This window comes from Ursus americanus, chromosome 4 (genome assembly GCF_024610735.1).
Source record: "Ursus americanus isolate L20-20 chromosome 4, mUrsAme1.1.p, whole genome shotgun sequence".
NCBI classification, from domain to species: domain Eukaryota; kingdom Metazoa; phylum Chordata; class Mammalia; order Carnivora; family Ursidae; genus Ursus; species Ursus americanus.
This window is the reverse complement of record NC_142130.1, coordinates 9,875,366-9,902,992: the sequence shown is the minus strand read 5'-3', so window position 1 is coordinate 9,902,992 and position 27,627 is coordinate 9,875,366. Positions and strand designations below refer to the sequence as shown.

General features: G+C 46.5%; 1 protein-coding gene across 8 annotated transcripts in view; it reads left to right on the top strand.

Moving 5' to 3' along the window:
* The window catches only part of TNIK (TRAF2 and NCK interacting kinase), a 373,645-nt gene that overhangs the window by 275,744 nt on the left and 70,274 nt on the right, over positions 1 to 27,627 (top strand). For all 8 annotated transcript variants that reach the window (XM_087861395.1, XM_087861392.1, XM_087861390.1 and 5 more), the window contains exons 10-12: positions 1,495 to 1,670; positions 6,184 to 6,250; positions 9,919 to 10,123. In XM_087861395.1, the coding sequence (XP_087717521.1) occupies positions 1,495 to 1,670; positions 6,184 to 6,250; positions 9,919 to 10,123 (448 nt within the window). The remainder of the gene's footprint in view (positions 1 to 1,494; positions 1,671 to 6,183; positions 6,251 to 9,918; positions 10,124 to 27,627) is intronic.

The window sequence follows — 27,627 nt, the reverse complement described above, 5'->3', positions numbered from 1 at the left end:
ACGTCTACCCTGTTGTTACTGTTTTCCGCAGTCCACAGGGTGGCCGATCCTGATTGATCCTGGGGTGACCCCAAGCATAGCAGGGTACCTCTGCTTCTATGTAAAATAATTTAAAAGCTTGAACTTAGCTTAGAAATTTAAGGAGGAAACAATATGAATAATTCAGTCCTTTAAAAACACGGACTAAGATGAGAAACTGCTTTGACCTGGGCCGAAGTGGAGAGTGGTGCATCTGTGAGTGCCCTCTTGCATTGAGTGCCCTCTTGCATTTGAATTTTAAAGAATATGCTCACAGTTGTGTTCTGTGTGATGAGGACTACGTTCAAGCCTGAAGTCTGTGGCCGATCCGGGATAGCTGGCTTCTGGGATCCGATCTTGTTACTCCACAGCGCTCCACAGGAGGGCGACGGAGAGCACAAAATGGATTCCCTCCTGCTCTGAGCAGAGTGGGGACCTCAAGAGGGTGACCAGAGTTCCCCTAAGGTCTCTGAGGGCGATGTGCCAGGCTGCCAGTGGAGCACACCAGAAAGGCATGCTATATAGGCGTGAAGTAATTATTGACGGTGCTGGACAGTTTTTTAGAACTCTTAGCAAGTACATGCATGCCCAACTCATGAATCATAGCTAAAGTCCACCGTTCATTTCTACCACCGTGTGGACTTGCTGCCTTACTCATTGCTATAGTGTCTCTCACCAGCTCTCCCCTGCCCTGTGCCTTTTTGGCACAGGGTTTATCTTTGAGGAAATAGTGCCTTTCTAGAGGGAGATAAGTACGCGTCTGGGTACGAACTTAGCCCTAAGTTTCCAAGTCCATGGGTTGATAGCAAACATACACATACACCCTGTTCTTATTAATTGGAGAACAAAGTTCAAAAGTAATTTTGAAATTACTAATTATAAAATTTACCTAACCAAGTTCACTTTACCAAGTAAGAATCTTTCTCATTTCTACAAAAAGTACTCCTCCTTACCCAGCCAGCCTTGATTTTGCTGTCCCCCAGCTTGCATCTCCTGCCTCATTTAGACAGCTTACCTCAGCGTCCCCCGACGTGTCATGTGCTCAGCCCCAACCTTAGTTTTTCACTATTTCCTGCCTCCCTGAACTGTCTTCCCAGAGTGATTTCCCCTTCATTCTTTAAACCCCAGCTCGGGTTCCCGCATTACAATAGACCTTCCAGATATGACTCTCACCAAGGTCTTTCTCTTCTCCAATTCCTTTTGTTCTCTTGTGTGATATTATATCTAAACTGTGCAAAAATGCTTTTATGCATGTAACTCCCATACATCGCCCGAATTGTGTGTTGATGGTGATGATGCCTTTGAACCCCATGGTGCCTAATAAAGTTCTAGACCTACTCTGTGATTGGTTGATCCCTGTGTTGATTAATTGAACCTGATTTCTTCTTTTTTTCATTGTAGTGTTCTAAAAAATGGAAGTTTGCTTTTTCTTTGGATCGTCTTTTTATCTGTGGATTCATCTCTTTCGTGTGGCAGGTCAAAGAAATTCCAGTCATTTATTGAGAGCTGCTTGGTAAAGAATCACAGCCAGCGGCCAGCAACAGAACAATTGATGAAGCATCCGTTTATACGAGACCAACCTAATGAACGACAGGTCCGCATTCAACTCAAGGACCATATTGACAGAACAAAGAAGAAGCGAGGAGAGAAAGGTGAGAAGCACGTTTGTATTTCCGCAAAGGAAACAAAAGATGGAGTGGGTCGTGGGCTCTTGATACATCTGGAGGGGCCGTGGGGGTTTCAGCTGGGCCTGCATTATTCTTTAGTGTGAAGGGCTGCCTCTGAGCTCGCAGCCTGTAGGCATCAATGGAGTGAGACTGTGAAATGGAATCTTCATGAAAGGCTAGAACTGTAAGGCATATTACCTTTTCCAGGCACTGACAAAAAGTCATGTTGAGTAATACTATGAAGTGGTTTAATATGACACGTGATTTTCTTAGTTCACATGAATATTCATGTTTTGAAGACTAAAAACCGACAGAAGACAACCTAAAAAAAAAAACACTTAGTTGACATTTTTCTTTTCCTCCAGTCTTCAACATTTAAGTTTTTGTGCTCTGAGGCTCATTTCGAATTTGTTTCAGAAGTCAGAATGAATTTTCTTATAATCACAGAGTTGCCAGACTTGATAGATGGAGCATTGAACTTTGAGCTGGAAGATCATTTAATGTGCTTCTTTATTTTATAGAGTCAAAATTCTCACCCCTTATAGCTCTACTGTTGTACCACACTGTCTTTTCAGGGCATCACTGGAAAGGACATGAGGCAAACTTGGAGTCCTGGGGCTGTATCCTGGTTGTTTGAATAGAGACTCAGACCTCCTTATCTAGCCTCCTGACCAAGGAGAAAACTCACGTGGTCGGGGGCAGGTTTTGTGCCTCGGTGGGTGGGAGGTAGGGAAGGTTGAGGTACTGGGCGGGGAAGGGAAAGATCCAGAGGACAGACGGGGTGAGTCCTCCCTGGGTGGAGGCAGGAAGAGCAGAGGGTTGGGGGGGAGGAGGGATGACAGTGAGGAGGCGTTATAGGGCTGGCGAGGTGAGCACCGAGCATGTGCGGAGTGGAGAGGACAGGCGAAGGCCAGGCACCAAGGGTGGGAGGCACATGGCTGTGTGCTTTTCCTCGCTTCTGTCGCGGACACCGTTCTCTCTCCTCTGTTCTTTCCAAGCCAGGTGGAGCATTGGAGGGGGTGGGCAGCACAGGACGGGGGGGGGCGCTCTCTTATCTGAAATCCCCTTCTTTGCTCTGCAGTTTCTGTCTGTAATGTGGCAAGGTATGGGCGGGTGTGTGGGGTGGGCGGTGAGTAATGTGAGTCAAGACTGGGCGGAGGTAAGAGCCACAGAGGCCTGAGCAGGAGGAGAAACCCTCAGTGAAGGCTCACAGGAAGAGTTTTTTCCTGGCTGCCAGCCTCCGGAGCTCAGGGAAATGTGCGATCAGGTTCCACTCAGGAGTAGGAGGTTATGAAGCTAAGCCAAAAAGGAGGCCCATCCCCTGAACTAATAAAATAGTGTATGTCAACTATACTTCAATTAAAAAAAAAGATAAACTGTTAAATGTTTGGGGATCAAACTATGTTTACTTCAAGTGCTAAATAGGAAGTGAAGCTTCCTTGCCTATTTTGATGGAACATAAAATTATGACAGCCCTGGAAAATAAATACATAAATAAAAATCCCGAACAAAACAAAACAAAAAATTTTAAAAAAGGAGGCCCATCTCCAGTTATTCGTGGGTGGAGACGGTTGAGGTGTCTGTCGGAAGGAGCTGGGAGGGGAATTGGAGGAACCAGGAAGAACCAGGCATGAGAGATATAGTGAGTCAAGATCAAAAAGTTCCAGGATTGGGGTACCTGGGTGGCTCGGGCGGTTAAACATCCGACTCTTGATTTCAGCTCAGGTCATGATCTCAGGGTTGTCAGATCGAGCCCTGTGTCAGGCTCCGTGCTGAGTGCTGAGCATGGAGTCTGCTTGAGACTCTCTCTCCTTCTCCCCCTGCCCCTCCCCTCCCACGCCTCCAAAAAAAAAAGGTTCTAGGACCGATTTTTCATCAAACATGCAACCATTAAAGATGACTTCTTGGAAAGGGAAGTTTCTTCTTCTTTGGGCCTGTTGTTTCCAGATTCAAATTCTGAGTTCACATTCTAGCTCTACCCCCTGAATAGTTACGTGAACTTCATCCCAGTTTTCTCATCTTTAGAATAAGAGAGGGGATATGATAGTAATCAGTATCGCCTGGCATTGTCGCAGATTAAATGAGAGGAGGCATTAAAATGTTTAATACAATGTCTGGCATATAAACATACTCAATAAATATTAGCTATTCTTACATAAACAGTTCCTTATTGACCTATAATTTTCCAGCACAATTCAGAGTTACTTTCTGACAACTCGTGACCTCTTTGCCTTTGACCCGCGAGTAGAATGGGTAAAGCTTGTGCCTTGGGTTGTTTTCACATTTGGGGGCACAGATGCTGGATTGTGGCTCAGAGCTCCCCATTCAATGACAGTAGACTATTTTTAATGTGTTCCTTCTCTGAAGAGTAGAAGAGTAAGATTCATGGTAGCAGATGAACTCAAGAGTGACCTGGTAACGTAAGGAACCTGATTCTGTTTACAGTTAGAGCCATCAGAAGCCTTCTTCTTTGTCTGCTCCCCAGAAAGAGTATTGATCAAGCGAGGTCTCATTCCATTTGCTCAGTTTCATCAAATGACTTAATTTACTTCCTCTAATACTTTCACACTCTCTCTGTAGCTCTAAGACCAGCTTTTGGTACAATCAAACAGTTTTAATGAGAATTGATTTATGATTTTTTTAACCTGATATTATTTTTTCCCGAAGATATGTTGACATATGCTAATTTATGCCAGTAATATAAAAGCAATAAGACCAGATTCTGGTGAAGTATTACAATTCAAGGGCCTGACAATGAAGGTTTTACCCTAGAGAGTAGAAATATTTGGATTAATTGTGCGCTTTTTTCCCTTGCTAGAATTTCCTTTGCTAGATAAAATTTCTGCAGTTTATTTCAAACTCTCTGTTGATTCATTTCAGGAAAGTTTGGAATAGTCTACTTTCAGTGTGGAATATTGAAACACTTTATGAAGGTCCTTTACATTTTGGTGAAATAATACTCAAAAAATAAGTTGCCTGAAAACTTCATACATATCTAAATATTTGAAGCTGACTTGTGATTTAAAAAAAAATACACTTGAAGTCATTGTGCTTTTGGCTCCTTTTCATTATCCCTTTATTGCCTCAAGAGTATGGAAGGCAAAGTGTTTAGTTAGTGTCATAGGTGCTGCCTCCTGGTGGTAACACAACCAAATTGCAGTTTTAGTTCCTTTTTAGGGCTACACAAATGCCTTCAAGGTTGTAATTACTAACCCACAGCTGTGAAAGGATCACAGTAATGTGACACCCTCCCTTGCTTAAAATTAAAGCTCCTCCAAAATTCCCCATTGCCCACAGAAAAGTCCTCGGCAAGGTATATGTAAGAATCAGGAAGTCATATCAGACATGCTGGGCTTACTCATTCCGTCTGCTTTTCTCACAGCCAGACATCTAAGCCACTCACAACTCACCGTGAACATGTCATGCCCTGCACTACTGTCAGCCTTACTCACATGGTTATGTTGCTTAGAATGCCCTTTTCAGCTGCCATCTGCCTGGAACAGGGCCACCAGCATTGCAAGGCCCAGCTCATTTCCTCCTCAAAAGACTTGCTGGCCCCTTTCCCCATTATGACCAACGGAACTTGCTCCTTTCTCTGATATCTCATTGCTCTTTTTATACATTTCTATTTAGTATATAATATGTTGGAAAGAACACTAGTTTTAATGTTGGGAAAGTTCTGGGTGGAATTCTAAATCCAAATCCCAGATTGATCGACCTTTTATTAATAAGTCTTTGGTCCTATCATTTAACCTCTTGTAATAGTGTCTGCTTGAAAAGTGGGTAGTTTGTTAAAGGTTTGTTTAGCAAAATAAATGAGAGAACATAAGTAAAGTATCTAGTAAGGTGACTAGCATGGGAGGCACCCAATAAAGATTAATTTCTTAATAATCATGGCAGATCTGATTACCTATTTGTCCATCTCGCCCATTAGATTCTGATCTCCTCCAAAGCAAAGACTCAGTCTTATTCATTATTACGTTAACTTGCTTAACATATTACTGAATTAAATGAATGTCCCCAGTGGATCATTTAACTCTATATTTCTAATAGCACACGCTGTCAGTTTTTTTTTCTGGTATTTATCAAGATATCTAAAGACAATTTGTGGGTTCTTACTTAAAAAATGATTAATACAGACAATAAGTTAATAGTGGGCCAATAAAAGATTGGTTTAGATAATCCTCTAATGGGAGTTCATACAAACCGAACACCTATTTTTCAGTTCCTTGCCTTGACTTTCATGTGAACAGCAGGCATTAGGGACAGATCTCTAGAGTCAGCTGGGACAGTCTTGGATGTGAATTCCACGTTCTTGAATCCAGCTCTGCTGGTGGGAACTGTTAGGTCACAAGTCAGGAGGCCTGGAGCCCGTCCCAGGTCAGCATTGTTGACAACTCTTTGGGCCTCAGATTACTTATATATAAAACGAGGGGGATGGGATTGACTGAGCTATGGCATCTTTTTATGCACTAACATTCTGTGAGTATCTCTTTAGATGAGACCGAGTATGAGTACAGCGGAAGTGAGGAAGAGGAGGAGGAGAATGACTCAGGAGAGCCCAGGTAGGAGAGCAAACGCCAAGTCTTATTTTCACGTTCTGAATTGTGCTTGTGTGAAACTAACTTCCTTTTGATTTATAGGTTCATTTTTAAGAATCCAGCAAGGTGGTCTTATTTAATTTATTGCCCATGAACATACTCATTAATTTGGGAAAATGTCCCCAGGCAGACTCTTACAAAAATGTGGAAATCAGCATATTCTTTATCTTGTCTCCTAAGATTTATGGTCTCTATTCTAAGACCTTGTTTCCCCACGTATGTAACGTGTAGAATGGGTAAGAGGCAGTTATCTGGGTAATGCAAGACTCAAAGGCCTTAAAACTGCAACTTTCAGGAGACCTAAGTGGTATTTTTGGACTCAAATTATTCAGTTCGTTACTCCATACCTTTGAGAAGCCCATTTGGGCAGCCACTGTCCTTGTCACATGTCTTGGTATTTTCACCCCAAGCTAATCCAAGAGGAAATGATTTCCAGGAAATCAAATCACACTCCAGAGGGGAACCCTAACTAGAAACTTTCATGCTCATTCCAGTTGTCCCATGTTGGACTCCAGGATCAATGTTGCTTTATCGCTATGATGCGTGTGTTTTGAATTTCACTTGACATTGATTCTGACTTCCTTCCAGTCTGTTTATGAATAATTAAGGTTAGTGTGCTCACGTTGCCAGGATTTCTCTTGCACGAGAGAAGTCAGCTGTGGCAGTTTGGTGAGTGAGAGGCACATACACCGTGGTCAGTGCCCTATACACGTGAAGTGAGATTGAGTGGGGAAAACGCACAAGCAGAAGGCTCACTGGGGAAATGGGTCCCCGTCCTCTAGCCATTCCAAGGAGGGGGCTCCAGTGGTCCAGGAGAAGTAATTCCCGTACTGCTGAGGCAGAGCTGCTTGCTCAGGAGAGGGGCCAGCTCCGTCATTGCTGCTAGAACAAGCTAGTGGCTTCTTTTTCGGAGTTAACTCAAGATCTACAAAGCTGGATTACTGCTAAACTACCAGAGGGGGAGGGACTTACAGGGCCATCCAGTTTTTCTCTACACCTGCTTACAGGAATTTTCAAGGTCAAAGACTGAAGGAGAATTTTTCCTTCCATCTGATACTTTACGCATTGGCTGCCTCCAGTTTAGCTGCATAAAGATGATGTTTGCCAAGCGGTGACATGGAAAATGAATATTCTTATAAAGGCAAAGGACCAATGCCCTGCTCTCGGAGAAGTTGCGTACTATTCTTCTTTTTCCAAAGCTTACCCAGATGTCATGTCGGCCCTGCGATCACTCTCTATAGAACGGAGAAGCCCTGTTTTAACTGATACTTGCCAAACTGCGTGTTAGGAGTCTCTTAGCGAGCTGACCTAGCCATGTCTTCACGCTGCGATAATTGTAACGTGTCATTGTATCACATTGAAGATTATGTTCCAAGTCCTGTCTATGGACCCATGTAATTCATCTTCATTACATTCTGAAAAGTAGAAAGGGACAGTGGTTATCTCATTTTAGAAATGGGGTGAGAGCCCAAAGATGGCACCCAAGCCACACACCAAGTTAATGATTGAGCCACTACTACAGCTCCAATCGCCTGACATTGATTCAACATCAGTTTATATTAATGGAGCCTCCTCCTGTGCCTGGTTCCCTAAGTCCCACCGCCTTTGCACAGAGCTTGTGGCACTGTCACTGGGGGTTTGTTTTAGTGTTCTACACAAAAGCTGTAAGTTTTAGAGGGGGTGTGCTCATGGAATCCAAGCACTGTCTTTAGGACCTCGTGAACGAAGCCTTTTTATGTCATTTTTGCGCATAGACGGCAGTCACACAGCACAGTGGTTACACTGTCCAACACAGAATGATCCCCTTGTCAAATACCACCAGACTTGCTCCCCCCGCCATTCACCTCCCCAGCTGGCATCACCATCACTGTCCAGGTGCCAAGACAAAACCTGCAAGTCATCGCTCACTCCACACATTGGATCCATCAACAGGCTTCATTAACTCTGCCACCAGTGCTTCTCTCCACCTCTGTCCCCTTGCCCCACCCCGCCCTACAGAGCCACTGCAGCAGCAGCCCAGCTGGTGGACTTGCTTGACCTCCTGCCCTCTGTAGACAGTTGTCCCTCAGCAGCCAAACAAATCCCATCACGTCAGTCTCCTGACTATAACCTTTCCATGCGTGATTCCCATGCCATGTGCCTCCCCAGGTCTGCCCACTGTCCCTGGCCTCCTCCTGGGCCACCTCTCTCCTTCACTCTGCTCTGGGAAGTCCTCAGAGAGGCCCCACCTGTTCCCACCACAGGCCTCTTTGCATTTGCTTTTCTCTCTGCTCAAAAGGTTCTTCCGCTACCTCTTCATGGGACCGACTGTTCATCATTTGAGTCTCAGCTCATCTGGCACCTTCTCAGAGAGGTCTCCCCTGATCACCCAGTCTGAGGCAGAACCCTTAATCCTCGTCCCAGCCTCCTGCCACTGTCACTCTTAAACTGTTACATCTTCTGTAGAGCCTGTTCATATGTGAGATTAGTCGTTTGTCTGTCTCTCTTCCCTACAAGAGGATAACGAGAGAGGGAATTTGTTTAGCTACTGCCCTATCCGCTAGAGCCTATTACGGTGCCTGTGACACAGAAGCGGCTCACTAGTTATTTAGCGGAGTTATTTCAAGTGGAAGTCGCCAGAAAGATTAAAAGGGCTAGGTTTGCATGAACAGGTAGAAGCCTGCCCCACCTTCCTGTTAGGCTGCTATGCACAAACCAAGACTCTAACACTGAGTTGTTCCTATGAGTGAGATGTGAATAGGGCAGCCCTAGATCACCAGGGAAGTAGGTGGAGTTTCTTTACGGTGTTTTCTGTCCTCTTTTTCTTCCTGTCACACACGCACACGCACACGCACACACACACACACACACATACATGATGCACAGCTACCATTTTACAGATGAGAAAACTGAGGCCCACGGTGCTTCAACAGAATCTAGGAATCAGTGAGCTGGGTTGAAGTCCTAGCTACACCGTCTGTTCCAGAGCCAAACCATGTCACTTCCCTTTAACCGTGGTGCAGTGAGATGAGCCCTGAACTCTGACTTTGGCAGGTGTGGGTTCATCGTCTGCTCTGTGGTGACCTTGACTCAGATGTTTTCCCTCCCTGGCTTATCACGTCTTCACATGAGCAGCCCGCCCTTTGCCTCCTGGGGCTGGGTGCCAGGAGTCATGGAGATGCTGCGGGGACAGTGATGTCCTCTTGGTAGAACATGCCCCCTTGCTGCTCCCGGTTGTCCCTTTCACTTGCTGGCTTTGTTCATGACTTTCTTAAATGTGAAAATCAGCTGATCCAGGCCCGAGGGCTCACACACTCCCTAAAACCTTTAGAAGCAGATCTTTGCATGTCACAAGGGTGAGGGAGCAGTGTGGACAGTGCTGGAGAGAGGTGACGACACCAGGAAGGTGACGTCTCTCTACAGATGGTGACCTCGTGTGTATGCCCAGGGTCACACTGAAAAGGAGGCTGAACACTGCTCTGTTGTCGCCTTGACTCAGTTTCTCTGGGGCTGAGTACTGTAAGTAATGGAGGCTCTGAGAGCCTGTGCTGGCCTACGGGCGAGCCGCTTGCCGGGCCGGCCGCCCCCAGCGCCTGGGTAACGATGGCCCCCGCCACACGCAGGCTCCCCATCTCTCTGTCTCCCTCCCGCAGCTCCATTCTGAACCTGCCGGGGGAGTCCACGCTGCGGCGGGACTTCCTGAGGCTCCAGCTGGCCAACAAGGAGCGCTCGGAGGCCCTGCGGCGGCAGCAGCTGGAGCAGCAGCAGCGGGAGAACGAGGAGCACAAGCGGCAGCTGCTGGCCGAGCGCCAGAAGCGCATAGAGGAGCAGAAGGAGCAGCGGCGGCGGCTGGAGGAGGTGAGGGCCTGCCTGCGCCCCAGGGGAGCCCCCATCTCTCGGCCACATCGCTTCCTGGGTGTCCAGCGTTGTGCCGGGGTCCCCCCCTTGTGGGACTTGGGGTCCCCTGGAAGCACACACCTTAACTTGCAAAAGAGGATGAGGCCTGAGTGCTCTTACAAGCAAAGGACTTCCTTTGCTTGTCAAGAGTGGCCATGTGACCTTGGTGTGACGTGACCTTGGTGTGGTCACGTCGGAAAAGCAGGTAAAGCCCTCCGCCCCTTCAGGTCGTACTCAGATATCACGTCCTGGGTGCAGCCTCCTTGACCACCTTACTTAAGATTGCACCCCTCCCGTTAGCATGTCTGTTGCCCTCCCTGCTTTATTATACATAGCTCTTACCTCCCGCACACGTACTCTCTGTGGACCTTCCTGTGTCTTACTCTGCAGCGTAAGCTCCTGAGGACAGAGGATTTTGTCTGTTTTATCCCCGATGTATCTCTCCATCGTGTATCTCTCGCGCCTAGAACAGGGCTGTGCACGTGGGAGATGCCTCGTGGATATTCGTGGAACGAACGAACTCATCCAGGAATAGATGAGTCCATGACTGAGAGGTTGTACGTACGCGTTAACTAGACCACAGTGACTAGGCAGGCGAGTGAAGTGTCAAGTATGGAAAAGAGGGTCTTCCTTAGCTACTCCCCTGAACCCTGGGGAAAGTACGTCCCAAGGCCTTCCACACACCCTTTAGTATCCAGGGCCTGTCCTCCGGCTGGAGGGCCGCCCTGGCGTTCACCGGCGGACACTGCTGCCACCCGTGTGGGAAACCATAGCACTGGCCACACTGTCCTGCGTGGCTCGTCCTGGGCGAGGCCCTCAGCCTTGTGGCCTTACTGATGTTTGTTAAAGCCGCCTTCCTTTGTCGGATAAGTCAAAGCCTCTAGACAATTAGGCAGCTGAGAGCATAGCTATTGGGAAAGCTGGATGGCAGATGAGAGGTTAACCAACTGCACAGGAACGGGGTTCCCAGACGCCATCTTGCTCCTCATCAACGGTTTAGGGCAATTCACTTGCTTTGTCGGGTGGCCGCTGCAGTTCGAGGCTGGTGGATTGCGGGCACCAGGAGCAGATTGCTTTTTAATTGGCCCATCCAGGCCCAGCATCCCTGGTTGAAATCAGTGAGGACCTCCGTTCCAGTTTGCAGTAAAATCCCATCAACCTCCTAGGTCCTCATATGCAGACCAGCAACAATAAGACCCAGCAGTTGCAATTATTAAGTGACTTCTATGTGCCTGGGTGAGGTTCTTTGCTTATGTCCATGATCTCATCTACTATCATTCTCTCTTTGCCTGTAGCCATTGCCCCTCATGCAGAATGCATGCAAACCCCATTTAACACAGAGGAAACCAAAGTTCAGGGAGGGGAAGTAATTAGTCCCATGTCACAGGGCCAGTAAGTGCACAGTGTTCACACCCAGGTCTATCTGATCTCAATGTCCACCCAAGCCCCAAGAAGGGAAGTATAGATAAGTAATCAAAGCCTTGAACTGTGATCCTCAGAACTGGACCTTGTAGGCTTCTGCAAGCAGCAGTAGGCAAGCGAAACACTTTGCAATTTAAGTTTATAAGTCTGTCGTGTTGTTAGGGCGAAGAATGCTCAGTGCATGAGAAGCTTGAAGTTCACCATCTTCTGTTCTGAGAATGACACTGTAGTAGACAGAGTCCCTGTGGTGCTGTGGGGCAGAGACCTTCAAAGGCCCAGGCGGAGGCAGGTGAAGGGAGGGGTGGGTGTTAATCGGGCAGCTCTCAGAAGCAAGGCTTGGAGCGTGGCTGTGCGGGTGCCTGCCCCACCTCTGGTCCCCCTCCTGGGCACAAACTGAGATTCCTTGCAGCTCTGCCCTGCTGTCCTCGGCAGCCCAGCCAGGCCAGCTGGGGCCTCTTTTACAAGCCCTCGACCGAGAGCTGTGCCCTTTCCTCCAGTTCTCCTGAGAACCAGATGCCTCCGCTGGTTGGACCCCATGTTTATGCCTTTGGACTCTGGTCACACCTCTCCCCTCACCTAAGCAGTGTCCTGTCAGGCTCTGCCCCCACATCCTGCCTTTCCTGCTTCGTTCCTTGTGGTTTGTTCCTTCCAAGAGTCTTTCCGAAGGCCACCACCTCCTTGGAGCCTCACACCCTTGACCACCTTGACCATTTGCCTTAGTTCGTAGGCTCCTTGCCTAGCAATTGTTACCGTTACTCTCAAGCCAAAGGCACTTACCATGTAAACTCTAGAAAATCCCCAGTCATCCCACAGAACATTTCAAATACTCAGGAATGCAAATATGCCTGTGCACGCACACACACTTATGTGCATTTCCTTCTTTTTCTTTCCTTTTTTTTTTTTTTTTTAATTTTAACATAAGAACTTTCGGCCCTTGAGCCTACATCCTCAGTTAATGCAGAGTCTTTCCAGAGGGCGCATTGTGTTATTTTGTTTTGCTTTGTTTTTTTAAAAGACTTTATTTATTTACTGGACAGAGACAGACACAGTGAGAGAGAGGGAACACCAGCAGGGGGAGTGGGAGAGGAAGAAGCAGGCTCCCAGCAGAGAAGCTTGATGTGGGGCTCGATCGCAGAATGCTGGGATCATGCCCTGAGCCAAAGGCAGGCGCTTAACGACTGAGCCACCCAGGCGCCCCTGTTTTGTTTTGTTTTAATCTATATTTTTTTAATAATAATTTTTTATTATATTATGTTAGTCACCATACAGTACATCCCTAGTTTTTGATGCAATGTTCCATGATTCATTACTTGCATATAACACCCAGTGCACCATGCAGTACCTGCCCTCCTTAATACCCATCACCGGTCTATCCCATTCCCCTCACCCTCCTCCCCTCTGAAGCCCTCAGTTTGTTTCCCAGAGTCCATAGTCTCTCATGGTTCATTCCCCCTTCTGTTTACCCCCCTTTTCTTCTTCCCTTTCTTCTCCTACCGATCTTCCTACTTCTTATGTTCCGTAAATGAGTGAAACCATATGATAATTGTCTTTCTCTGCTTGACTTATTTCGCTTAGCATTATCTCCTCCAGTCCTGTCCATGTTGCTGCAAATGTTGGGTAATCGTTCTTTCTGATAGCTGAGTAATATTCCATTGTATATATGGACCACATCTTCTTAATCCAGTCATTTGTTGAAGGGCATCTTGGCTCCTTCCACAATTTAGCTATTGTGGACAATGCTGCTATGAACATTGGGGTGCATATGGCCCTTCTCTTCACTACGTCTGTATCTTTGGGGTAAATACCCAGTAGTGCAATTGCTGGATCATAGAGTAGCTCAATTTTTAACTTTTTAAGGGACCTCCACACTGTTTTCCAAAGTGGCTGTACCAACTTGCATTCCCACCAACAATGTAGGAGGGATCCCCTTTCTCCACATCCTCTCAATCTATATTTTCTTCCCTTCTTACCTGATATGATTTATTGGAGCTTTATATGTTTTTTCAAGTTGCTAAAGTAACAATATCTAACACTTTCCAAGGCATTTACCCTACGACAATTACTCTGTTCCACACTTGACCTGAATCATCTCATTTAATCCTCACAATAACCCACAGTCTCAAACTAATGCAGCTGAGTCTCAGAGAGGTTAATAACTTGCTACAGGTCACACAGCTTAGGGGAAAAACAGGTTTCAAGCCCAGGGGATCGGACTCCCGAGCCCAAGCACTGTCACTGCCTCCATCCTGCCTCTCAGCTGATAAGCCAGTTATGTTTTCCCATATTCTTTACCTGGCCTCTGCTTCTATGGTCTTTTACTCTGAGAACTTCAGGATTTTTGAGCAAGGGCAGAGAAGCCGCACCCAGCAGGTGTGGGTTCTGGCTCTCATGCTCCCCATCAGAGCTATGGCAAAGACCCCCTCATGTCTCCTCTTCTGTGGCACTTTCTGGAGCCTCTATCTTGGAAGCAAGTCAGAGTTCAGACTCAGCGGGGCACACACATCCATGGGGACATGCCCTCTAAGTCCCCACTTGCACCGAAGGCAACAGTGTGCCCAAGGACACTTTGCTTTACGCACCAATATGCATGAGCCCTGGCTTCTCATCGGAAGCAGGAACACTGTGACCACGGGACATTAAGAGATTATACCGGCTTTATCTGTTGAGCCTTCGTCTTGCTCCTATTCCCCAATAGGAAGAAAAAGAAATACTAAATACTCAGATGGCTGTAAATTCTGAACCCCTGAGTAATAACTATCTCTGTCACCAGGCACTCCTTTTTGGCATCCTGCCCCTGCCGGGTCCTGTCCATGTCTGCTGCCCTGGCCAGTGGTGACGGCTTGGGTTTGTGGTGTCCAGAAGAGGAACTTGACCTACCCGGCACATGGAGGCAGTTAAAGCCCACAGTTAGACTTGCACATTTAGCTTCCTTGTGGGTCAGGTGGGCTTTCGTAGGCATCCTGGGAAAACCATTCCCATTCTCAAATGAAGTCCCGTCAGATGCCCCTTTGGTGACACAGGGCTGTGTAGGTTGTAGCCTTTGTCTTCCCTGGCGATCTCAGATGTCACCTCCTGCCAGAGGTTTGGTTTCTAAGGAAGTCCTGCATGTCCTTTGCTATTTATGGATAACCATGTGGATTTGGGTAGATTCTAAATCAGTATCTGTATATTCTTAGAAGGACTTCGTACACTGGATGTAGTCATTCATCAGCTTCATGAAAAGGACGTGGCTTTGGACCCATGAAATGTTAGGTACAAGACTTTCAGCTTTTGACCACTGATAAAGTACAATTTATAACCAAGGTCCAGGAAATTGATTAAACCTAACTAAGGTGAATGAGTCCATCAATAGTGAGAAAAGTACAAAGAAGGCCTCTTTTATTTTTATTTAGTTCAATAAAAATTTCTATCACTTGGCCTACACAAAGTCCCTCTTGTTTTTTTCTCCGTCACAGAGTTAGGGTCCAAGAATCAGAGACAGGATGCAGGAGAGGAGTCCAAGAATCAGTAAGGCATTTACCCTGGTCCTCTTTTCAGACAGAGCCCTGGCCAGAAGATTTGTGGTGACGCTTAACTGTGCTTAAGAGTTTGGGCATGATTTTAGTGATTGATATATATTTTTTTCAACTTACTGAGAGCATTCCTTGCCTTGGAGCAGGAGGAGAATATCTGTAAGTCACAGGAATAATCAGATCGACCCCGCGGGCACCAAACTGCTCGGTGGGGTAAGTTTTATTCTTCAGAGAATTGTGTTAAGTTTTTCAAGCCACCTGAGTGTCATTTAGTGCCCTTCCAGACTGTTGTAACATCGGCCAGTTATAGAAACAGCCAGTTCTAGCTAAAAGATATTATACTGCTTTGGTTCTATTGGCTGAAAAAATTTTTAGAGAAATGCCACCAATATCTCATTGGCCAATCGTAGCGGAGCACTAATATAAAAAAATGAGAGCCTAGCAGTCTCAATGTGTGCAAATTCCCTATAAGCCTCTAACTTTTTATGGTGAGTGGCTAGGCTTTCAAGGATACTAAGTTCAACTGCTTTTTAAAAAGGGCACAGTAGAATTAAAACCTTCTTCCTATTCTTATAGGCAGTCATTCAATAAAGTTCATGAATTCATACCTCCGCTATACGGGACACTAGGAATACCGTCTGCCCTGGTGTTCACCAGATCTGTAAGGGAAACAGGCACCGGGCCAATAGTGACCCAAATAGTCATTCATTATTATTGCCAGGCCGTTGTGGTAAAGAGGAATGGCAGGCTAAGGAACGAACTTGGGGAGGGTGCGAGGTAGAGAAAGCAGCCCAGCCTGGCTGGGAGGCCTGCCGGAGATTCCAGCTGAAGGACTGGGAGGGAGGGGCACACAGAGATGCAGCCAGGGAGGCCAAGGCACAATCCTGTAGGGCTTCCCAGGCCAAGTTAAGGATTCTTAAATTTTATCCTAATAGTGGGAAACCATTGATGTGTGTTAACCAAGGGAATGCAATCAGATCTGCATTTTTAAGAGGGTACTTGGGCGGCTGCAAGGTTGAGTGACTAGAAGAAGCAAGGGTGGATGAGAGAGCCCAGTTAGCACAGGCCCGGGAGGGTGGTGGTCTTGTGGATGGCGGTGGAAGGGGGCATGGAGAGAAGTGGACACATTTGGAAGGGATGCAGCCTGTAGAACGTGCACAAGGTGCATGTGATGCCTGGTGAGATGTCAGAGATAGAAGAGAGTGAGCAGACACAGAAGGTTCCGATGTGGGCTGGAACATCCGGGTGGGGGACCAGGCTTGGGAGCAGGAGGTTAGATCAGTTTGGAAGACAGTGAATTTAAGATATGGTGGCCAGTGGTGACGCGAAGGATGCAGTTGGAGTATATGGAGAGAGCCAGGAAAGGGAGGTCGGGGGTGGGATAAAGGGAGAGTTATTGGCTTATGGTACTAGAAGTATACATCGAGAAGAGAGAGCATGGGCCTGCAGTCTAAGAACAAGAATGGGAGAGGAGAAGCCAGCAAAGAAGACTGAGAAGAGTGCAGAAGGCACACCAGCAGAATTTGATGTTATTGCAAAGAAAATCGAGTATTCCAGCATAAGGAACAAGTTAAAGGGGCCAGCTTTGCAGAATGCTGCCCCAAGGTTGTGTAAGATAACATTGTCCATTAGTTTCAATGTCAAAGACGGTATGTAAAAAGGTAGTTTTTGTGTTGTACTCTCTAAAAGTGCATTCATTTCCTGGTTGGGAGAAAGGGCAGCAATCTGATCAGCAAGTGAGATCTGAATTTGGGGTGCGAAGACGTCGATTCGGATCCGAGGGCCGCCGTGCACCTCCTGCACGCCCCGGCCACTCTCTGAGTCTCCCCAGCCCCGCTTCCGGAGCTCTGCAGAGAGGCCCCCAACAAAGCTTGTTCCCACCACCTAAGTGGTGTTGGGGATTAACCAGGAAGAGGGGTGTGAAGAACCCGAAGCTGGACAGATCTCTGTTCTAAAGGACTTGTCCAGTCTGCTTTAAAGATTGTTCATGAGCCCCACCTCGTGCTTCTGTTTAGAGAACTCTTCACAGTTCCGTGCTCATCCATTCATGGTCAGCTTTGGCTCACATTCTCTCTTGGCATTTGCTTCCGCCCAGGGTAAGCAGACTAGTCTTGGAGAAACTGTACCAGCTGCAGCCCGAACCCAGAGCAGCTGCTGGCCAGCAAGGTTATTCTTTGGAACCTATGTAGTTTCTCCCAGGTGTTTTTAAACCAAGGAAAAGGGGACGGGGGGGGGGGGGAGCCTGCACATGTCTTTAAGGACAAGATAATAAAGCTCTGAAAATTTCCATAGGCAGCAGAGCATTTGGGGGAGAGTCTATTGATGGTAGTATTTTGGTTAGCAGTTGTCTTCCTTATCAAATGTATGTTCTTTGTGCCTCAATTTCTTCATTTGTAAAACTAGAAAGAACAGTAGCATCTCCCTTCCAGGACTGTCAAGACAATTAAATGAGTTAGTTCATGGAAAACCTTAGAATGTGACTGATACTTAGAACACACTCAATAAATATTACTTATTATTATTTTTTGAATGGGTTCCTTTGGCTGAAGTCAGAAGTATAATTTCCAAAAGTTTGAACTCTTCTATGTGCAGTAGTAAAACCCTCTTGAATTTATTACAATAAATACACCAACAGGTAAGCTTTTATTCATGTCTTGGGAAGAATATTCGTTATACTAGTAGAAATTCATTTACATCATTAGGAGGAAAAAAAATGTCAACAGTTTTTCTAAATGACTGGATGGCACATTAGTGCAGAGGCGAAGTACGCCAGCTTTGAAGCCGCAGAAACCAAGGTGCGGTTCAAGCTATGTGGCCTTGAGCAAATTACTTCCCCTCTCTGAACCCCAGCTTCTTTATATGCACAATCAACATACTATTTACGTTGCAGGATGGTTGTGAGAAGTAAAGGAAATCATGGATAGGGAAAGCTTGATACAATCCTGACACAAGAATGATTGGTATAGTTAGGTGAAAGTTCTATTGTTATTTTGGAATGGATGATTCAAAGTGCTTGTTAGGGCTTGCTTTTTTTTTTCTCCTTTTTTTTAAGATTTTATTTATTTATTTGACCGAGAGCCAGCCAGCGAGAGAGGGAACACAAGCAGGGGGAGTGGGAGAGGAAGAAGCAGGCTCCCAGCGGAGGAGCCTGATGTGGGGCTCGATCCCATAACGCTGGGATCACGCCCTGAGCCGAAGGCAGACGCTTAACCGCTGTGCCACCCAGGCGCCCCTTGTTAGGGCCTTCTCTAGAGATAGCATTTCCCATTGCCTGCCTGCCTTAATTCTCTAATGCACCTTCTCTGCTTACCGTAACACATGGACTTTTCCATCCCTTTATGACGGCTCTTCTCTGAGCACACACACCCCTCTCGTGGTGTCTTGCTGGGGTATCAGTCCGCTGGTGACTTAGCCAGCAGTCCTGGCCTTGCGGGCCCAGGGAGGTGGCCCACTCTCCATCCTTCCGGATGTAGCTCATGTAGGAGGGTCAACAGCTGCTTCCTGGGGGAAGTCTCTTACCAGCCAAGCCTCACAGGACCTTCCGTTGGAGACACTGCCCTGGGATGTATTCTTTTATCAGTAGTTCTTGCTGTCGTTTCGAACACTGCGTAGTTCCAATCCCGTCATTGCCACCAAGGAGCTGCATGGAATCTTATGTCCTACCAGCACCTAAATAAAACCCATTAGAAGACAGAGATCTTCTCCTGTCTCAATAGGAAGCTTCTGGGCCTCCGGGACATTGTACCTTAGGAGTGAACCCTTTCACTGAGAAGGTAGAGGCGAGGCAGTCAGATCTATCATAAACTGCCCGGGTTTGAATCCTGCTCTGCCGCTTGCCGCCTTGGTGGTCTTGGGCGAGACATGACCTCTCTGCCTCAGGTGGCCTGTTTGTGCAAGGGGATAGTGCCAGTTTCAAGGATTAAATGAGTTAATACACAGAAAGCACTGAGATCATTCCCTGGCGCTGAGTGGGTACCTAAATCAGTTCAAGAAGAGAGTTGCACAGGAAGGGGAAGATCTTTGTACCCCATGATCGGCATGCGGTTGCTACCCTGAGTCATCTTTTCGGGGTGCTTGCAGTTGAAGGCAGCGTGAGCAAGCTCGGCACGCAGAAGCAGGAGATGGGGAAATCGGGGTGGATTTTCCCCCGTGCTGTGTGCCCACCCACTGGACCACGCTCCCCAGCCCTCGGCCGGAAGGAAGCACCATGAACAAGAATAACTCCCCCATTCAGAGCCTGGGGTGTTAATTCATTGGCAGTGCTGAGAAATGGCCTTTAATTCACTCAGTCATTAGCTGTAGGCTTCCTAATGTGTCTTGCGCGCGGCCGCTGGCGGGGAGGCAGAGCAGCCCTTTATCCCGAATGTCGTTAGCATCAGCAGGAAGACTGAACGCTTGCTAGTCGCGCCTTTGTTCTCTTATTTCAATAACTGAACAGAAATTATGAAACAGCTGGGAGCCAGGCTGGCAAACTGGATGCCCACGGCCTCTGACAGTGGCCTGCAGTCACACGCGCGTGTAAGTCACGCTGGTGCTTCGGGAGGCCATGTGGTCTGCGTAGCGGTCTGCAACGCTCCTCAGTGCATCCCCGAAGGGCCTTGTCCTGACGGACCCGCCATGCTGCTTGGTCACCTGCACCTGTGACGGGAGGGGTTTTCTGGCAGGGTGAAGAAGGTGGGCTGAAATGCCTGTATGGCGGCTTCAGATTCGAAATCCTTTTCCCCATTTCTGAGGAATGGGAAGGATATGCTAGTATTTCATACTTAGAGCATGTCATACTGGAAAAAAGCCAGCGTTGGGCAGTTCCTGCCCCTCCGTGGCTCCAGAGCATCTTAGATGGATGGCGGGGATGGCCTGGCAGTGACAGCATGGAATGGGCGTTGCAGACCTGCCTCCCAGTATGTAGAGTCTTCGTGGAACCTCTGTTACCACATCTGGTCTGCATCTCTGCGCTTTACAGTCAATATTCTTGGTTGTCCCTAACCACAGAGCTTTGACAACAATAGTTTCACAGAAAGAATTACTTCTCATGACTTTTAGATTGAATTATTTTCACTTCCCCTCTTGTTTTCTTCAGTGAGCAGTGTTGTAGAATCATAGAGGCTGGGGAACATAAGGGACCCCAAAAGTGGTCTAAGCCATGTCTTCTCTCAGAGCAGGAATCCCTTTGACAACAGTCCTTAGGTAGTCACTTAACCTGTTTCACATATAATCTCTGCTTATATGCTTAGAGGCTTGAGGAAGCATATTCTGTATTGGAGCAGCTCCTAATGTTAGAAAATTTATCCTATTATTGATTCAAGTCCTTGTGATCGTCCTGCGTTAACACAAGTTATGGCAAAGGAAACTTGAATCACCTTCCACATCAGCCCCAGCAATGTTTGTGGCAATGAGAGTGCTCTTCCCCGGCTGTCACCAGTTCCTGCAGCCTTTCTGTGTATGATACAACTTAGCAGCTTCAGTACTATCCCAGATGGGGGACATTATGTTAATAAACTGGTCCATAACGGGCTTGTTTTCATAGGACCCCATCTGAGAGTCTCCTCTTAAGGCTTCCAAATGATGGCAGAAGGAATATGGAATTACAACTGCCCTTGACTTTTACCCTAACCTACGAAGTCATAGGTACTCAGGAAGTCATTCTGGCTTCCCTGTAGGATGCCCAGGAAGACCCCAGTACCCTCTCCCCTGGGGTAAGACTGCAGCCCGGAGATAATCAGGAGCGTGATCGCACCCGGAGAAAGAGACAGGACCAGAATTCTTCATTAAGCCTTCTCTTAGCTCAGTCTGGTTAGAACTTTCATTCCTTGTGCGGCTTGCATGAAAAGTGGCTTAGCACACAGGTACTCAGACGGTGCTTGGCCATAGGGCTGCCTACTGATCAAAAGTTGGCCCAGGAGCCCAAAGGAAGAGCTTCACTCAGGCAGTTAATTTTCCTGGAAATCTCTGAATGGATAGGCTTGATGGCTTAACTTTAGTAGTATAAAGCAAGTGTAAAGAATGAGGCCTATCTGGTCCGTTCTCTGAAAAGTGAGATGAAAAGAAGGGAAAAGGTGAAAGGAAGGGGAAATGGCCACTTGCAAAAACATAAGACAACACCTTTCACTTTGCGTATGTGTTTCAACTGGCTTCTTTTGAATCCATAGTGACAGCATTCAAGAGCCAGACATAGAGTATCATCCGGGCTTTGCACTTGGTGAGTGAACTTGGGCAAGATATGGACGTGTGCGTGCGCCACGGTTTCCTCGTCTGTCAGGTGGGGGTGGTGACAGCTGTGCATGCCGCACAGGGTTGTGGTGAGAATTTGTGCGTTAATACGAGTGAAGGGCTCGGGCCGGTGCCTGGCATCACAGGAGGAACCACCTAGTGTTTGTTTGGAATCCTAGTGTGAGTTGCAAGGAATCGTGCCCTTGCCCTGCGAGTGGTTGGTTTGCCACAGTCTTTCCAAAACTGAAAAGTGAGCAAACGTTAAAATGGGTGAACAGAATGCCCAAAGGCTTGCACACCTCTCCTCACAGCTGCTTGTAAAGCTTGTCCAGAACTGTGTGGTCAAATCGAAAGACCACACTGGGTCCTTTCATTCTGAGTCTCTTTGAACAGAGCTTCTTTGTGGAGGGGATGGTTTGAGGTACTTGCCAAGGAGCCCAACTGCATCCTGTGTCAGCTGCTGGCCTGTTTTCTGGAGGCCAACTCAGGTCTTCCTCAATCAATGGGGTCCCCTCTCACCACTTCCAGGAGGTCACCCAGATTGAAAAGCAAGTGGAGCTATCCAAGAGCAAACCAAATTTCTGCTCTGTTTCACTTCTCGTTCTGAATTATTAGATTTTTGCCAGCACACCCTTGCTTAGACTCAGATGAACAGACCTGTGAGATCACCTAATCTGCTCCCGTGCTGAAGGTTGGGTTAAGGTGACTTATTCAAGGTCGTGTAACGTTCACTCATTTGTTAAACAATTATTGAGACTCTGGTCCACATGTTGGTTTTGGTGGCAGAACAGGACCAGCACTTGGTTTACTATTTCTGATCCAGTGTTCTTTCCCCAGGCCCTAGGGTCTCTCTTACCTTCCCCTTCCTCTCCCAGTGACATGTCACTGCAGCTATGGGATATTAATTCTCCAACATAGGTGTTACCTCTGAGTCTGTATGTTGGGAAATGTAATGTATATGATAGATAGACGCAGAGCCCCAAATCTGCCCCAAATGTAATAAGAACAAGATTCAAATTCAACCTGAACATTCAGAAAGTAGAAAAAGGAGCCAAGTGTCCTATCTGGAATTTCTTAAGGATATTGAAGCAAATGCTGATGGCGGTAGGATAGACGAGGTATCTTTTGCTCAGTTACTCCCTGCACACTCTAATCTGTACTTCCCATTACGTCTCCAATTGCTGGAATACTCTTCCAGGTTCCAGGAGCTGGGAAGTGGTAGGATATGGAGTGGAAAGAGCGTGGAGTCGGACCAACCTGGGCTTGATTCCAAGCTCCACCATTTTCCAGCTGAGTGACATGAAACAGTTTACTTCTTAAGCTGCCATTTGCTTATCTGTAAAATGGGAATAATAATAATAAAGTCTGTAGTCCTATTGTGAGATTAAATGAGTTGAAGCATGGAAATAGCCAAGCAAATACCTGACCCCCATAGGCAGTGCCAGATATGATGATTTGTATTCATTTCGTGATTTTCCCTTAACCTAGCACGCGGCCATTGACAAAGCAATGAACCTTCTTGAGAGTCTGGAAAGGAAAAGAAAGAAAATGACATTTGCCTCACACACCTGACAGAGCTAACGTGAGGCTCTAATTAGAATAATCTATGATGCAGTACTTTTTTAGGTAAAAATAATGCCATACATATCCTGTACTTCTTTTCCCCAAAAGACTCCACATCCTTGAATGATGGGTGAGCTGCATTTCGCCACATTGGCTCAGGTGCCTGGCATGATCTTTTAGATAGAAAGGAGACTGTGTTCTCTTTCAGTCCCAGCCAGTTCTACATGGGTCATCACTGCTCACTTAGACAGCCCTTCAGTGAGAGGGCATGGTGGGATCAGAGCAAACGGACGCCCACAGCTGTAAAAACAACCTGAACCACTTGCTCAGGTGACATCAACAGAGGTGCCACCTTCTTAAAGACCCAAATTACAAGCCTACAATTTTTTGTTCATCTCATTTTGGTCTTTCCAAGGAGGGTTTAAGGTTTCAAAATCTGTGGAGAGCCAAGATTTGTTTGTTCATTTGTTTGTGTATACCTTTCTTTGTGCTTCTGCTTTATTCCAAAAAAGAGGATGTAAGGTGGCCTACAAAGATGAATATAGCAATTAGAAATTTTAAAAAAAGAGAAAATTAAGGAGAAGGGACTATAAAGCAGCAGAAGAAAACAAGACAAAGCCAGGGTAGGGTTAGTTCACAAAATGCCTGCCCAACACGATGCCTGGTGCAGGTGCCTGAACGGGGCCACCGTCTGACTCTGAGAGCCCCAGCAACTAAGAAAAGAGGCAAACTCAAGTGGCTTGAGATTCATGTTGTCCATTGGATATGAGTAACTTTATTACTCAGGCAAGTGTTCTGAGATAACTGAAAAGCTGCACACTTGCCTAGCAGTGGTTGAATAGCACTGTGAATAATGTGTGTGGTGATGTTCCTCCCACAAACACAGTGCTTAGCTCAATTCAGCAGTCCTGTTAACATTGTAAAGGGCAACATATGGCCTGACAGTTCATCAAAGTCACTTCTACGAGAGCCAGAGCACCCCAGTGGAGTTCACACATTTCTGCTGGTTAAACCTCATCTAAAAGGAGCCTTGAAAGAAACAAAAGGAAAGAAAGATCAACACCAAGGCTTTTGTGACAATCAGCCGTGAGGATTATTTGTTACAACTTTAAGAAAAATTGAATACTTAAGAGTTAAGGTGATAGTCTCCCGCAAGAATTTGAAGAGCCAAAATTCTGCATCATCAATTTGGGATAGACATATAACCTTTGAGAGTCCCCTGAGCAAGGGAACAGGATTATTTCATTTGGATAAACTAACCAGTTCACATACTTGAAGTACATCCACAAGGCCTCCACCTGGAGGTAGCCTGAGGGAAACACCCAAGGGGAGAACCAAAAGTGCTCTAAACAAAATTATTCCTTGGGAACATCCACAGAAGACAGAGGGGCAAGAAGACCCCAGTGACCTACTCCAATAGAGCAAGCCAATAGTAATTGGAGCCTGGAAAATTTTCAGAGTGGATATTATCGATCATCCCCCAACCAGGAAAAAAAATTAAGAAACTTATAAGAACCCATTGAATATCTAATTTTAAATGATACAACTTGTGAAGAAGATGTAGATGAAAACATACTGCTAGGCAGTTTGGTAAAGGTGGGCATTGGCCAAAAGTTTTAGGATAGTTGGTTTCAGCCATTTTTTTTTGACAACAGGACCACTGTCATCTGCATGCATAGTTTAAATGAAATTTAGAAATGCTTAGACTCTTATTCCCCATTTTCCCGCCTTTCTTTAAGATGGCAAATAGGTGCCATGCCAACGCTAGTCATTGGTGGCTCTCTGGTTAGAAAAATACTCTCAAGCCTTGTCTATGCTCAGCATAAAAGAACATTCAGGCCTAGAAGGGCTGTCTGAGAAAGGCATAGAAGGGTGGAGGGGTGGTCTGAGGCTCTCTGCCAGCCTTTCTCCTCTTCTCTTGCTACCCAGTTTACCATATTGAGTGCAACAAGTATCAATGGTATTAGGGATTTAGTGGGATTTAGTGTGAGAGAAAAAGTAGAGTGGAACAGAGACCCTGCCCACAAATATCTTTCAACCTAGATTGTAGAGTAGGTAAGACATACTCAGATAACCATAATTTAAGGCACTGTGAGATAAACTCTAAGGATTGAGAAGACAGAAAATGCTTTCAAAGAAATGTAAGATATTGTGTTGTCTTCTTTTGCCCCAAGTTTCTTACTTGGTTCAGTTCAAACAAATCTGTGTCCCTGCCAGGTGCCCAGCCCCACACGAGGGGCTGCGGGTCCAGCAGGTCCAGCAGGAATCAAACATAGGCCTTATCTCAATGGGCTGCTTCTAGCAAGAGTCATCAGAGCTTTGTAGAGGTGTCTGCTTGAGCTCGGGGACTTGGTCTTTCTCTGACATGTTTTGGTATGTCCCCTCAAACAGCTCCACACCCAGGAGGAAAGAGAGCAAAGATTTTTCCAGGAAAGACATTGACATTGAAACACAGCAGCTGGAAATTGGCAAGGTGCCCTCCGAAGGTTGGGGAAGTGATTTATTTTTCCAACCTCACCACGGGAGCCAAAGCCCTGGCAGATGCCTCCATGCGTTAGCGGCAGCTGATCTGAGTGAGATCATTATTAATTATTAGTCACTTCTGAGTGTCTTTCCCAGGAACTACAGACCCTCCTGAGTTGCAGTCAATACTGTGTACACCTTGCACAAGGACCTGAGCAGCATGTGATTATAAAACAGTATTGATTCCCGGCAAAGGGGTTGAAAATGTACAAATCCTTCACATAAAGATCAGCTACATCTTCAAAAGCCTTGATTATTATTTTTTAAGATTTTATTTATTTATTTGACAGACAGCCAGCGAGAGAGGGAACACAGCAGGGGGAGGGGGAGAGGAAGAAGCAGGCTCATAGCAGAGGAGCCTGATGTGGGGCTCGATCCCATAACGCCGGGATCACGCCCTGAGCCGAAGGCAGACGCTTAACCGCTGTGCCACCCAGGCCCCCCGATTATTTTTATGTATGTATGTATATATTTTGGTCAAGAAAGAGACCGATGGTGGAAGTAAAAAACTTGAAATATTAGCTAAAGTAGGGCTAGTTCCGGCCAGGAGCCAGATCTATACACATAATTATTTCATCCTCTGTGATGGCATTGATTCACTTGGGTTGAATGTTGGAAAGATCTCTGTTTTGGGTCTGTAATCCAAATTATTCAGTCAGTTCCTCTGATGATGTTTTCTACTCACATCTTCCTGTATTATTTTTCTGTAAAACAAATAATTACACGTCTGGAGCTTGACTCATCCCCACTCCCCCTTGTTCCTTTCCCTAAACCTGCTTTTCCTCCTCTCTTTCAAACCATCTGCTCTGCCCCTTGGCCAGGAACTTGACTCACCCTCACAAGCTCCAGAGTCCCCAGATCCTGTCTATTTGATTCGGGCCTCATTCTAATTTCTCCTTGTAAGTTGGCGTCCACTCCAGTCCTGTTAGAAGAGCTGGAAACGTGGATAGCTTTTAGTCTGTTTTCCTTTTGGCTGCGTCTTCATTCTCAGCAGCAATTATGTACTTGGACTCTCCCACTGCCTCTGCTTAACTCATTGGTGCCCTGTCATTTTCTGCCTGCACCCCTAGAATGGCCTAGCACTGCACTTCAGCTTCTAGTCTTGCCCCCTCCCATGGCTGTCAGGAGGCACCTTGAAAATGCAAGTCTGGTCATGGCATTGACTGCAGGAAGTCCTTCAGTGGCTCCTGTCACCTACAATCTAAGGGGGACACATAATTGTGGATCTGGAAGCTTAGCTCCAAGCCTCAGGGGTCATTGGAAGACAGCGGGTCCAGCAGATTGCAGGCGGGAGCCACATTAGGGAGACCTCCTCATTCAGAGGCTTCTTTGGACTTCTGAATGTCTGCTCGGTTTCGGTGGGGCTGTGACAGAGAGCTTTTGTCCTAGAAGGCTCTTTCCCCGGTTGCATAAAGCTAGCTTGTCAGCGTGATCTAGTCACAATCCATGCTGTTTTAGATAACTCGTATTTTCTCCGTGAGGCAGGAAAGTGCTGTTGAGAATGTTAAAGGGGAACTTACCCCCCTAATAGGTTCCCCAAAACCTCATATTTGAGGAAGAAGAAATCCTAACGCCAGCACAGGGTGCCGACACCAAGGGCTGCGGCGCTTCTCCGAAGGAGCGCTAACGGCCTGTGGTATAGGAAACCACTTTGTGACGTGTGACTGTCCTGAGCGTTAAGGGGTGTTCGGCATCCCTGGCCCCTCATACTAAGTGCCAGCCATGACCTCTAATCATAGAGACCACCAGAGAAACTCCCCCATGTCCTGTACATTGCACATGCTCCGGAGATTGGGGCACGATACTGTCCCATTGAGAAACATTGAATCCTGAAATTATTCCTAAGATGTTCTCCTTTTCTGAGAGCATAATGAAGAGCTGGATTAGTTTGTGATCTTTCTATCACTCCTGTTGCCTCTTCGTCTTCTGTAACGCCTGAGGTCAGACTGTGGAGTTGCATTGCCCAGCTTTGAATGGAGCTCCACCACTTACTGGGGCATGGCCTTCAAGAATTGCTTAATCTCCCTGTGCTTCAGTTTTCTCATATAAAATGGGGATAATAATAATATCTACGTCAGCAGGTTTTTGTGAAGATTAAGTAAGATAAAGGTGCTTACCACACTGTCCACTGTTGGGGGCATGGTGATTGTATGAGATAGTGATGAGGAGTTTAAGGGTCTTACTTGAATGAGAAGTTGAAATTGACACTTACAAGTGAATACTCCAGAAGATAAAGAA